General features: G+C 34.3%; 1 protein-coding gene across 1 annotated transcript; it reads right to left on the reverse strand.

Annotated features, from left to right (window-relative positions):
• Positions 1 to 289: 289 nt before the first annotated feature.
• Positions 290 to 11,228, reverse strand: LOC114881044 (SCAN domain-containing protein 3-like). The gene is given in 6 exon segments (XM_046287186.1): positions 290 to 983; positions 1,991 to 2,178; positions 2,242 to 2,443; positions 2,990 to 3,591; positions 8,912 to 8,983; positions 11,091 to 11,228. Coding segments are annotated over 6 exon segments (1,896 nt in total).
• Positions 11,229 to 15,037: the final 3,809 nt, after the last annotated feature.

Here is a 15,037-nt window from a genome sequence, read left to right on the forward strand (position 1 = left end):
CAGCGGGCGGTGGAATAATATAGTTTCACATTTTATACACAAGTTCCAAAGGTTATATTGTTGATTTAGATCATAGGTTCCCAACCTTGCTTGGCCTACCGCCCCCTTTTCAAACAATGGTTCGACGGCGCCCCTTTTAGGTGAAATATACTATATTATATATTGAAAAACAAGGATAGATTTTTAAAATTACTTTATTAAAAGATATGAACATGTTGATGTATTGTTCAAAGTTTGATAAACAAATATATATTATTAAAAAAATTAATATAATATTATATAATATTAATTAGTGAGAGGGCTGAGCTTGGTATAATGACACTAATTTTTCGATATTTGGTGCCATATTTGTCATCAGCAATCTTAAATCGTCGCATTTCACTATTGACAATCTGTTTCTTTTCTTTGTTAGTAAATTGTTGACTACGCTGAATCCTCTTTCGGCTAAGTATGATGATGGGAATGCAATGAAAAACTTCTTTGATGCAGCCCATAAAGCCGGATATAATATTGGAATTTGCCTTTGAAGCCAAAATTCTTGATATCCATTTTTTAATTTCAATTTGAGCTCTTCATTTGTTGACAATTCTATCAATTCCTCCTACAGTGATAATTCTGCTGTTTGTAAGTTTGAGATAGGTTCTAGGACCCAATCTGGTATGATCATGTTGAGGACATCCTGAAATCTATTTGTAAAATCTTGTTTAAGTGCTTCCAAATGCTGACAAAATACCAAAATGTCGTCATCAATTATTTCCACAGAAGAAAGATTTGGGAACTGATAGAATTGTCTTCGACCTAAATTTTGTTTGTACAGTGCAAGTTTTAATACGAACGCAGAAATAATTGCTTTTGCTTTGATCAAATTCAAATCATCTCCTTGCAGTTGTAGATTCATTTCATTAAATTTATTATATAAATCAGTTAAATAAGCTATATCATTTTTAAATTTCAATAAATTCTCTCTTAACAAATCATCTTTGCTTTCAAATGTTACGTATCCGTCTTGGAAATTTCCTTATATGGTGTTACAAACCCTTCTCAAGAAATTTCCTTATATGGAATCGGATGTGTGCACCCGACACCAACCGTCTTCTAGAAAATTCGAGACCAACGCAAAGCAAGGGCGCGGTCCTACGGGTCACGTAGAGTCAGTCCCCACCACCCTTTTTACTCTAGTTTTTGAGTATAAAAAGGGTGGCGACAAGGGCACCTCGGGTCTAGTTGAAGTCTAGAATCAGTTCGATACACGTCAGTACGTTCTTTTTCGGATAATCTCTGCAACGAGGAAACTCTGCGAGATCGGGTATTCAAGTCCCTTTCAAGCACTCACAGTAACTATACAGTACGTTGTCGGCTGTTAAGCATTATTATAATCGTTGTAATCCGCCCCCGTTTGCTCGTGTTCGTGAAAACCGAGAAGGATTAGATTCTTGCTTCGCGGAATCGAAACTAAACTTATTTTATTCAACTCATTTCAAACGTGCAACCTAGAGTTCAATTCATTGAATACCGCGACAATTACACACAACAATTGTAAGGTCCGGAATAGAGAATAAACTCATACTAGTTTAATTTACATACTATTGTACAATTATATTTACTGTCCAGAAACCCACTAAGGTGTACCTTTACCGCTCGAGGTACATCAATCAAGTTACGAGACCTAATACTAACGCTTCCTGCGGCTCCCTACGTTAGCCATACGTAGGTTCGTCCGCATATCACTCTCCTGAGGCTCCCTACGTTAGCCATACGTAGGTTCGTCCTCCACTCTACACCTTTCCTGTGGCTCCCTACGTTAGCCATACGTAGGTTCGTCCACCATAGCCAACCTCCTGGAGCTCCCTACGTTAGCCATACGTAGGTTCGTCTCCACGTCTACTTCCTTAGGCTCCCAGTGTTAATAACAACACTGGTCAAGCCATTAACAATTACCATTTACCTAAATTAAGCCCCGGCTACGCAGCCGCCCCCTCCGGCTCGTAACACAAAAAACGTTGTAACTGAATCAAAGAGGTCATAAAATCTGTTTGGACAGGTACCCTTTGACAGCCAACGAACTTCTGTATGCAATACTAAATGATTGAAATCTTCGTCGATTTTATCACAAAGTTTTCTAAACAATCTATCATTGAGAGCATTGCTTCTGATCTTGTTAACTGCTGTAATTACATACTGTAGTGAGCAATGAAGGCGATCACTAAGGTTTTTTGCAACCAAATGTTGTCTGTGAATTACACAATGCATGGCGACTACACTTGGTACCGCCTTTTTCAAATATGAAATCAATCCGCGGTATCGTCCAACCATTGCCGGAGCATCATCAGTAGCAACAGACACGATATTATCCAGCGAAATACCTTTTTCTTTAAAATAATGTTCCAATACGTCAAATATAGATTTTTCTTTAGTATCCGTTTCTAGTTTTCTTGCGAATACAGTAAAACCTGGATATATGCAACAAAAGTTTGTCTGGATATATACAATATCGCTATCCCCTCCACTTGGGGGGATCCCCCTTTGCTGAACGGAGCCGCTCGGCGAGGAAACCGTGGAATATGATCCGACCGTAATATCGGTGTGACTAATACTAATTGAACGATAAAACTTTTTTATTTTTAACTTTTTCTTAATGAAACTTTTACTAACGCATTTGTGAGATTTTTCTGATTAAAGTGGTACCAAACACGATATGATTTGAATTATATTTATTTATTAAAATAATAATCACCCGAAAATGAAATATACTAATCCCGAGGCAATAGAGGTAGACAATCAACATGAAAATATTTCTAGCAAAGTACTAAACTGGTCGATGGCTACATAAACTTATTGTTGCCACGGTTCAGTTCAGAATATTTCTAAGCAGCGGAACTATTGACTGCAAATTAGGTGCTTTATGATGTTAGGAACAGCCCGTGATTTCCATGAAACCGGACAGTTTCTTCCTATTGAAAATTAAAGTAATTTACAAGCTAACAGTAATAGTTCTTGACAAATTTTTTCATCTTTTATGAAGCGAACGTACGCAAGAAGTAAAGACTCATTGTTTGGTAAAGTAGATTCATCGAGCTGTAAAGAAAACTCAGTAGTCTTCAAAAACCCAGTTAGAGAACTCTCCACATCCTCGGACATTTCGTCGATTCGTCTCTGTACTGTATTATTGCTTAATGGGATTTTCTTAATAATATCAAACGGTGGCTTGTGCAGTACAGTACGCAGAACCTCACTCACAGCTGGCAGTATCAATTCTTCTCCGATAGTGTGTGGTTTTCCCGATTTAGCAATAAGTAAGGAAATGTTGTAAGAGGCACGTAAACCATCATCGTCTTGCTTCGATGCCGCCGAAAACATACCAGTTAAAGTTGGACGTCTCGAATGTTGTTCTTCGAGCATTTGAAAGTAAGATAAATTTTTATCTTTTCTGTCAGGATGTATTTTAGTAAAATGTTCTTCTAGTCGTGAAGGTTTCATGGCTTCATTTGAGAAAACTCTCTGACAAATCAGGCACATTAGTAATGTCTTATTTGAGGGTGACTGAATAAAACCATATTTCAAATATTCCACATTATATTGTCTACATTTTTTCTAATCCGACATGGATCTATCTGTACACAATATGAAAATTAAATAAAAAATTTAAAGTTTGTTGAAATTTCACAACACCTCCCTCTTCTAACGTCAGTCGGTAAAAAGAATAATAAACAAATAATAATAGTAAATATGTACGTACTTACCTCTGTGGTAAATAGTTATTACAACTGAAATATTTTTAATAAGTAGATCCACGTAAGTTATCCTTTGCATGTAATCTGTAGATACATACCGCACAGAAATTTTAGGTTCACACTTGCTCTGAAGGAACTCCGAGACAATGTCGTATGGACAAAAAGCCTCGCGTATTTATAGTAATGGTTATTGAACTTGTCAAAACATGTATAGATTCGATGCGCAAGTGCACTACGCATGCTGCGACTCGTTCATATACTACGCAGAAATCGTAAGTTTTCATCGAATCAAATTCGCTGTCGTGCCTCCAGTCACACGTATTATTATTTTTAATCGCCGGGGCCCTCACATCCACAAATCTATCGCGTCACGAATGTCGCCAAGGACAAACATTGAAACAGAATGAGATGAAGCGATAACGAGCGATGATTTGAACGCATTGACGTAGACGTAGAGTCGGGGTTTATATTAAGGGGGTAGACACAGTACGTGACGTCACCGATTCGGGACGTCGGTATTACAGCAGTTTTTTCGTTGGGCCTGGTGGAGCCACTTGCGTGGTCTGGTACGAACTTGAAAGGTTTAATTTTCAGCTAGCGTGTGCGCAACACGATCTAGGAAGGCAACAGCGCCTCAAGTATTTTTACAAACACATTCAAACGCTCATCTCACCAGAGGCATCGCAACGATACGCCTGAAGAACGAAAACGAAAGATTGGCGCGTGTTTATTATTTTTCAAAGAAAAAATTATATGTTTAATTTTGCGCCGCCTCCGAAAAGGTTGAAATATATTTAGTATCCTATTTAACGATTAAGTAGATTGTATTAATAGCTGTGGAATACAGATATAAATGAAATAGAAATTATTTTATACTTTTTAGTGCATTTCGAAGTCGGATTTTTTTTTTGTTAAAAATTATTTTATATATAACTCTTTTTAGTCTTTACAGATACGCTCAAGCCACGTTCTTCTAAAATTTACCTAGGTTAAGAGCTGAATTTAATGCACACCTTAAAACTGCTCTTTTATCTCTTGGTGTAAGGGATGTTCGTCTTCCGGATCTCTTCCTTTCTTCGTTATTTTTTGAATTATTTAAAAAATTACGAATTACGCATCTACTTCTTTCCATTTTCTAGTAAAATTCATTTTAATTTTTTGCTTCCTACTCTTCTTTGAAGGATTTCTATTTTCTCCTCCTGAGATTTGCCACGTGGCATAATTTTAGTTTTAATGTTTTGACTAACGTTTTCTATGTTTTGATGTTTTATGCTAACGAAACCAGTACAATAGAAAATTTACAGTAGGAAACATACGAACGCATTTAGATACAACGACTGTCTGTAATCGACTAACATTAGTGTCTTATAATTTTGTCCTATCCGAAAGTCTAAACATTACATTTCTTTCAACTGACGTCTTTTATTTCCAAATCTGTCTCCTTTCTCATACATTAGGTTTGGAACGAAGGTTCCTTAGGAATAAACCTATTGAATGTTACTCAAGAGGGTGACCTTGATTACATATATGTATAAAGATCAAGATGATCGGATGTGGGGATTTTTCGGAAGTTCATCCTTTTTTTGTATAAGTGGGTGCACTTTTTGTAATAAAACATCAAATTGGAGTAAATCTAAACATATTTTGAAATCTAGCCACATCTTCGTTTCGCAATTCGATTACTAATTGATATTAAGCTTACAAATGTCTACGTCTATCGTTCCAGTTTTATACCCACATTCTTCTGTTTTATTTTCTTTAGATACTGGGGGATTTAGATAAAGTATTATAATTTATTATCTCGGAAACTGTAGCAGCTATCAATCTAATTTTTTTTTGTTTAGTTAAATTGCACGAAATCGCTAATTGTATGGTGTACAAAAAATTGTTCTAAACTGGCTACCATGAAGTCAGAATAATCCTATGTCGTTTTTTTTTAAATAGGATGCTCTACTAACTTTTTTTATTTATATAGCTTTTATCAAGTTGGGTAACATTTACTCGAACCATTTTTTTATATTCCTAATAATTAACGATTTATGGCAAAAGGAATATTGAAGAAGCAAATACGCAGATAGTATTAAAACAGAAGTATTTTGTCTCAAAATTCATTTTATTAAACATTGAAGATGATAACCATTTGTTTATAAATATGTGTTTATTCGGTTCATAATGTTACGACGTACATACATTAGACAGTACTGTTACATTTACCAACTGACAAGCATTTTGTGTTTAAGTTTCCATATCTTCTTTTGTGATAAGTAGAATTTCAATTACTTTATGCTTCAAATACCCTACCAAGGAAAAATCGAATGAGAAATACTTGTAAATCAGTACATGTAATGATATTGTCTGATTATAAGAATCATAATATTAAAAAAAAAAGAAATACATGTTAAGAAGTAAATGGTCGTCATTTTCAATATTTAATAAAATAAATTTTAAGACAAAATACATCTGTTTCATTCTCCTTAGACGCTTTCGCGTATTCGTTCCTTAAATATTTCCTTCGTCATTACTGGATATGGTATTATTAAATAAAATATACTCATATTTCTTTACTATTGAATTTTATTACGACGGCTCGGGAAGTATGTCTTTACGCTGTGGAGAACTGTTAGGAACTAACTACCCCAAAAGAGAAATCGGGGTCCGTTTTACACTGAGAACATTTATGGCATTACCTCTTGCCGTAAAACTTCTTGACTTACGTTAGAGAATAACCAGATACATCCGGCCGGTTTTTCTCCCATTTATTAGGGACAGAGGTTCTCTAAACATTGAGGCATTTTTGACTTAAAAGAAGCTATATGTATATTTAGTTAATAATTCAACAGTCATAAATCGTTAACTATGAGGAATATCAAAAAATGGTTCGGATAAATGTTATTCAGTTTGATAAAAGCTATTTAAATAAAAAAGATTAGGATAGCATTCCATTTAAGAAAGATGACGTCAGTTTATTCTTATCTTATGATAGCCACTTTAGACAAATTTGTCATACACTACACAATTAAATACTTGGCACCGTCTAACTCAAAAGAAAGTATTAGTTCAAAAGCTGCTACGGTTTCCAAGATAATACTTTGTAATACTTTATCTGGGTCACCCTGTATAAGGTTCTTTCTTACTTTCGATTTTATTAAGCTCTTGACAATAATGTGAACGCACATTTTTATTTTTACAGTCAACTAATACAATGTTAGCTGTATCGTCGAAATCTCTCAAACATGGAGAGATCCCGTGTTTCAAAGAATAAGATATAATATGTGTGAGGAGGAGGGTATTTTAATAAATGATTTTAGACGATCTTGAGCCGAAATATTAATAATCGTTTATTGGCTCGATACATGCTTATGGGGAAAAAGCCCGCATAAAAAACCCCTTGTTTTCTTATTATTACGTTTTGCTTATGTTAACGACCGGTGAAAATGCGTACGGTAAACGTTATCGTGTTGTTATAACATCTGACCATGTAGGCCAGGCATATGTGTGTAATGTTTGACCATGTAGGCCAAGAGTATAAGTGTAATATTCGACCCTGTAAGCGAATGCGGGTCCGGGTGGTTACATGTAGTAACCAACCCGGCAGGTCGTCGTTACGACAGTTTACAGGTATGTACGAACGTAGTGTAATACCTGACCATGTAAGCGAATACGGGTCCGGGCGGTTACATGTAGTAACCAACCCGGCAGGTCGACGCTCGACAGCTTACATGATATCAGGGTTGAGTGTATAATCAGAGCGGTACTTGCTTATAACCAACTCTACGGGTCGTCGTCACGACCATAATATGCGTAATTGTGAATATTTCCGAACTTGCACTCGTGGACGAACCATGTCGTCGATCACGATCCGAACTGTAGCAAGCTTCTTTTCCGACTAAATAATACGCATCGATCGCCCGAAAAACTCCGCACGAAAGGGGCGGTCAACGAAGAGCTAATTTTCGTTCTCGCTTGCTCTCTGACTTATCGTGAATGGCGATGACAAACCTTTAAATAATTTACGACATGGCTGTGCTTACGGTAGGACCGATCCTAGTGAAAACTAAACAAAGGCCCTGCCTCGACTCGTATTTCGAGGCATCGGCTGTTCACGGTGGTCTACGCACCGAACCACTTGAAGTCATAAAATACCTTCGGTCTCGACGAAAGTAAACGTCGACGGCCGAACATTAGCTATATTCATCTCTGCCACAATACTTTCTAATATACTTCTTCGTTTTTTACATACATCGTTAATTTTTATGTAACAATTTTATCTTAGATCTAATTTCTTATCCTTCTATTTAATCAAGTTTGATCTTGTGTGCACTTACTCTCATCCTTTCATCTCGATGCATTTGAGATTCTATTACCAACCGCTCTTGATGTCACTCTGACATACTCTTCATCTCAATCTCAAAGCACTTTAATCCCCAAAAGACTCCGCAAGTCTTTACTGGCGTCATACATTTTATTATTACTTACAATTTATTCTACTTTTTGAGTTATTAATTGCCTTGCACACTTATAAACCAGTATGTTTCATGCCAGCTTTGTAAAGTAGTTGTTAATTTTTAGTTGGCTAACTTATAATCTTTTGTTACATTTTTACTTCTCGTGCCAGTGTTATGAAATAATAATTATTATTAATTGTAAGCTGAACTATATTTTAACCAATAAACTAAATTGATCTTTTCTTTAGTAGGGGAATATGGGGTAATTGCGAATACCTAAGGGATATTGAGTAAACACCAATGAAATTCCATAGTTATCAAATCAACTTTTATTGTATTTCAAACTTTGGTTATAATCTTTGAGTTCAATCACTTTTTTTTAAAATAACAATAATAAAGTGAAAATTTGAATAAAAAACAGAGTTCTCTCCATTCGAATTTACCCCGATTCCTCTGGGGTAATTGCGAACAGCTCTTGGGACAAAACCTAACAACTTGTGATAATTACGAGTCGCGATTACAGTTATGTGTCAGTTTATTTGCTTTGGTTAAATCATTAAGTAATTAAATCATTAAGTATTGCACTAATTCGTCTTCTTGCTAGGGTTAAAAACAAGAGATCCACTCTTTTTTTTTCTTTCTTGTATTTTTCCCTCTTTATTTGATCAGAAATCGGATTTGGAACTGAATATTGTATAGGAAGCTTGTACCAATGTAAGTTTTTTTAGCTCTCACATCTTCTATTGCTAGATCAAGGTTCTCGTCACTATATTTAGTTATTGTCTTCCGAATATATTTACGTGGAATCTGAAACAATAAACAAGAATTTGAACAATTCATCCAAGAATATGAGGTAATTCCGATCGGCCGCAATTACCATACAAGAACAATTCGCAATTACCTAAAACGGTGAAATGATAAAAAGTACTAAAATAGGAAAACGATTACTTATGATCCATCCGAGTTTAAATTTAGTTAATAAAATCTTTATTAAACTCACATTTCCAAACCGTTTATTCAATAAGATTACAAATAATAATTAGGGAATATCGTCAAGTTACAAAACACACAAAAATTACATCCAATTCTATGAAATATTACCCCTTGGCAATAAGTTTTTGATCAAGCGTAATGGTACAAAGTTAGCGAGAAACACCAACATTTTTCATACGTAAAACAATGCGATATGTGTATAAAACTCGTGGTAACATTAAGCGGATCTGATATAACATTACGTACACATAAAATAACTAAGACATCCGTTTATTATCTACTAAAAACTAGTGAAGAAACAAAATATTGCTTGGAAAAAATTATTTGGCCAACGGAAAGCACTGGAAAGAAAATATTCGACTATATAAATTTGCGAAGAAATAAACAGCAATTTATATAAAATTCGCATTACCTAATATTTAGTCACATTTCCACTTGCACGTATAACCGCTTTTATGCGCCCTGGCATTGATTTTACACGATTTTCGCATTCTAACGCTGTGATTTCATCCCACGAGAATTACTTCTACAGCTTCCTACATAATGTTGCATAGTTATATTAAAAATAATATGATGCGATGCTTTGCATTTCCATGAACCGTGATTTGCCTGCATCCATTGGCGTGTAATTAATTTAATGTTTATTCTTAGTAAGCGTAGTAAAAGCATCTCCGTCATAATTAAACGCGACGCTTCTATCAAAAATTTGCTGGATATCATAAAAGCTTTCAAATATTACTTTTTCATACGAATAACATTTTATAACAGATATAATGTTTCTTCATAAAATTTTTAAAAGATTGCTGGTTCATGTTTATACTTTTCAAAGTGAAACATTTTTCTTTAATAGACATCCAATTCCATTAATCCTCGGAGGGACTTTCGTCGCTATTCACTTCTGGGATCATTTGAAACCCAAGGAGAAATTAGATTTTATCAAACTTTTAGCAAGGCTGTATATCCAACATATTAGCATTATGAAGAGAAGTAATGGCATATTGTACAAAAGTATTAATGTTTTAATTACTTATTGGAATAATTTGAGGCATTTTTCTGTTGTATGAAATGGAAAATTCTTCTTGGTAATTTTTCAATATTCCCCTCCTCTCCCTTTTTCAAAATCCTCTCGTTTCTCTGTTGGTAGAAAATTTCTAATTGTAATAGTTTGAAATAACATTTGATACATGCAATTCTTTGATAGAAAAAATGACAGCTTGCTTTCAAATATTTATTTTATTATGCAGAGTGATAAATAAAAAACTAATAATATTGATTGTTTACTGTATAAGTCTCTTGCCCATTGAAATTTTCTGAAAATATATAAGTAAATATTAAATTACCCTTTGTTTTTCATTCAATTCTTTAATTGTAGGTCTAAACTTAATTTTTTAATTGATATTATTTTTTGCATAAATCTGTATAATATTTTCAACTTTTATTTGGAGACGAATAAAAAAAAAAACTTTTAGCTGTATATTTTTAAATAAATCAATGAAGAAATTATTTTCATTGTTAGTTGAATAATAAGCTATTCGATAACGTTCTGCAACCTAATACTATTATTCGAAGGTAAAACGTGGCTGTTATTGACACACGAGTTGTTCCAGTAGTTTGTAAAACTAGAACCGAAAGGAGGAAAGAGGTCGAGATTAACATCGCATGATTGGAGGAGCAGTAACAGTTGGAAGAGAGAAACAGAATGAGTTTCAGCTTTGGAAACGCGGAACTACTTTATATTCCGAGATTCATTGTTCACCACAACTCTTGTAACCTACAAGCTTAGACTGAGCATTTTGTGGGAGAAACGGCAAGACGCCATATAAATGCTCCCAAAGGTTACCCATCCCTGTCGACCCTCATCCTGTCCGTGGTCGAGGATGTCGTGTTGCGTGTCACTGTGTCTTAAATAATGCCACTGTACCTGTAGAAAACCCTGCTTTCCATGGATGAAGCTGTTTGCTGCTAACAATCTGACTATTCTATGTGTCGACACAATTCTGCTTGACTTTATGTGCGTGTTACCTTCATTATTGTCGTTGCTTCCAAATGAACCAACCATGCTAAAGTACTTGGAAAGTTGCGATGAAACCGGATAACATACGTGTGTATGTACAACTTCGTTATATTAATGTTTGGGAAGTAGTATAGTTCACCTAAATTTCTACTTAGGGTAAGGTTGCTCAAGTCGTATCCCTTACGAAAAAACTCGTATAAATCAAATAAATAAGAATTATATGTGTTATTCAAAACTTGTGTGAACATTGATATTATTTATTATAATAAAATTCAAAACTCTGTATGATTTTACATAAAATAAACTAAATTTAAAATCTTACAGCGGTACCACCTATAAGCAACAATAATAATTAAAGTCTATTTCTTTATTAATCTGTTTACATATGTTACATATTCAGTTAGTACAAACATCACACACATATTTCTTTATTCTTTTGTTAACTCCAGCGCATAGATCATGCACCCAAGCTTTACATTTCAAGCATCGAATCATATTTTCCTCCGGGTCTTCTGCAGAAATATTACAAAACTAATCAAGGTTAGTTTTATTGGTTTTCTTTTTAAAAATTTTTAATGTACGTAGGAGAGACCGGGGACAAAAATAACATTTTTCATGTTCGGCTTTATTACCAGTGAGTGTTAAGAGTGAATTTGAAAAAAATTATACCTACATGTAGCCCATATATTCCTCTATAAATGTACACTGGTTCAAGTTCCATGTAGCAATATATTAGGCAGCCATGAACGTTGTCCGTAGACATGACACTATGGGGTCGAAAATAACGTTAGGAATAGGGACATAAGGAATTAGATACCAATGCAACACGTGTTATACAAAGTCTTATCTTTATTGCAACAATCAATATAGCTTCTGAATAAATTATACATATAATATTATAGGAACTTTGTTAATTTGTTATCAAAACTTATCCCAAAGACACGTTTTAACTTTTAACAGCTTACATAAAACACGGTTATAAAGTCTACAAACAACTTATGAAATACAATTATGGCACAGATAAGTCTGCTCGCCTTCAGTACAGTCTTTATGAGACCAACCCTTACATTTCATGCACTAAAACGTGTTACTTTCGTCCTCCAGACAACCTGTTACTTTTGTCCCCAACCACGTTTTTTAAGTTTGAAAATTAATAATTTGGAAAGTATATCGACGGTATCTAAATCAAAAGTCTGGTTACCTAAATGCACTATTTAAAAATACATAGACACCTGTTTGCCTCAGAATCTCGGCATTGCCTATAGTTTATTACAAAAAACTTGAAAGGAGAAAAACTTACTTGGTGGCTATCAAATCACAAAGGTTAGGTTAATAAAAGCATTTCAGGTGGTAACCCGGCGTCGACTGACTATAAAGAGAGGGGGTATGACTGTGCCTCCCACTATAGTGATAAATCTTCCCGAGGACATTACATGTGGACTGAGGGAGGGGGGTTGTTACTTCCATAACGTGTTACTTTCGTCCCCGGTCTCCCCTACTTTTTGTTGATTACTTTTCTTGTATACATATACAGATGCCGTAACATGCGCAGTTATATTAAATTCAAAAGGTACGGCTTAGGCACAGGTACGACTTGAGCAACCTTACCCTACTGAGATTTTTCAAATGTACTACGTAAGTTAGAGACTTACTTATCATTTGAAACAAATTAATATTTGAAAAAAGTAGTTTACAAATCTATTAGTCAATTTTCCCCTTCGTGCCACCCCAAATCAGTCAATCCGTACCCTTGAAATTGTGCTGCTAACACTACTAAAACAATACGTAACAATACTAAAATAATTTAGCCTACCTTTTGTTGGGACAGACGCAGGAAACTTCAGTCGCCACTATGAACTAATCAATAAACGTTTATTATTGATATCTTCAGCTCTTTCTCTCTCAATCTCCCCACACCGTTCAACTATGCGTAACCATTTCCGAATTTCTCCCTCGCTCATTCCATGACACCACCAACCATTTAAAACTTAAATCCCATTCACTCTACAGTGTGTATCCATTTCATTCTCCCTATTTTATGGCGCTTAGAAAGTACAGGTGCAGAAATTAATTTTTGTCTCACAATGTTAGAATTGCGTTTAAAGACACGCTGAATCGTCCAACGTGACACGTTAAGTCTACACTCCTGTGCAATTTTTCGACAACTTTTCAGATTATTGCTTCCAGTTATAATAATTTGCCTCTCAATACGTGAGGACACTTTCTTTTTAAGCCCTCCTTTCTTATATTTTCCATATCTCAACGGATCAACTAAAAAATTCGACACAACTTTATGAGACCGCCTAAGCTGACGTGCATTTTCTCGAATTCCCATTTCTTGTTCGTTGTATGCTAAAATTGCACCTTATTCTGTCTCAATAAGATACGTGCCACGTGGCGTTATGCAAATTAATCAGAAAAATCTGTGTTAGTCAGAATTTTATGACAAATGCGCTTGAAGTGTAATTAAAACGAAGTTGGTGCTTTAGTTTTGTACCGATTGCATGTTTTGCGACTGTATCTCGATATTTACGAAAATAACTTCAGTACGCTTCCTCTGAAGTTAAATATTTACAATCCCTTTTCATGTCATACAACAACTTTCTTCGAATTTTTCTTTCAAATTTGAAACGTTTTAGAAATATCGCTGGTGCTATAGTTATGCAACGCAGTGTACATATATGGTTTGACAAAAAAATATACGCGGGATGTGTTAACACTCCATGAAAACAATCATTCTTTCTTTTCCTTGTTTTTTATGCAAGCAATTATTCTTCTTGATCCGTACTATATTTATCTTCCGCCTACACTATTCTCCTTTCTTCGTTTTACCAATACCTTTTGTACTTGGCGCCCTCGCGTAACACGCAATCTATATTGTACTTGCTCGGTGATAAAGCATAAAATAAAAGAACAAAAGGAATGGCGGTACCAAGGGAGGACAGAGGTGAAACAAAGAGGATAAGGACGGCACTGTTGAAAGTGGGATTGTGCGTAATTATACAATGTATCCTCCAGACTTAATTTTACAGTGTTATAAATTAGAATCTTTCTATACCGGCGAATGCTAGTGCTATGTAATTTAATAAAATTTATCATACATTTTTTCTTTTTATTATACATTGACTCTCTGTAACTCTTAACTTTTATGACTAACAATAAGAAAAGTTCACATCATGGTAATGTTTGCAAATTTTAACTTTCGAATATGAGTAGTAACAGTTGATGTATAATTTTTACTGTTTTCTTATTAAAAAACAATGTTTGCAATTTTATATTTACAAAAGTTTAGGTACATGTACGTGTTAGTTAAAAAAATATTTTCAAGTTCTTTACTCCTGTTAGAAACAACAATGCAATTAGTTAAATCTTATAAACTGATCAATAATGGATGAAACTGTATTTTGAAATCAGAGAGTTATTATTGTATAAAGAATTATAAACGTTCTTAGAAAAACTATATTATGAACCATTATTAGCTAAAACAAAATCATGCATTTTTATAACAATAGAATCGTATAAAAAGCAACCAAGGATTAAAATATGGTGAAATATTAGATTCTATTTTTTTAAATATTATTCTAAATTAAGGTAGACAGATTAATTATCAAATCGATGTTATTATTATCAATTATATAGTACCAAATATTCTTATTATTCTAGTAAAATTGCTAACTGTTACAGTTCAAAACCGTTTTGTTAATGAGAACGATTGGTGATTGAATTTTAACGCGAAAATTTGTATAAAGGAATTTTGTGGGGTGCTGAGTAATATGAAATTCTTAGTTTAAGCAAAAAGCTTCAGGTACTACAATTGCAAAATTAAAACTCTTTCAACCTTGCTGGTAGCAATT

The sequence above is a fragment of the Osmia bicornis genome, chromosome 9 (assembly GCF_907164935.1).
Source record: "Osmia bicornis bicornis chromosome 9, iOsmBic2.1, whole genome shotgun sequence".
Lineage (NCBI taxonomy): Eukaryota > Metazoa > Arthropoda > Insecta > Hymenoptera > Megachilidae > Osmia > Osmia bicornis.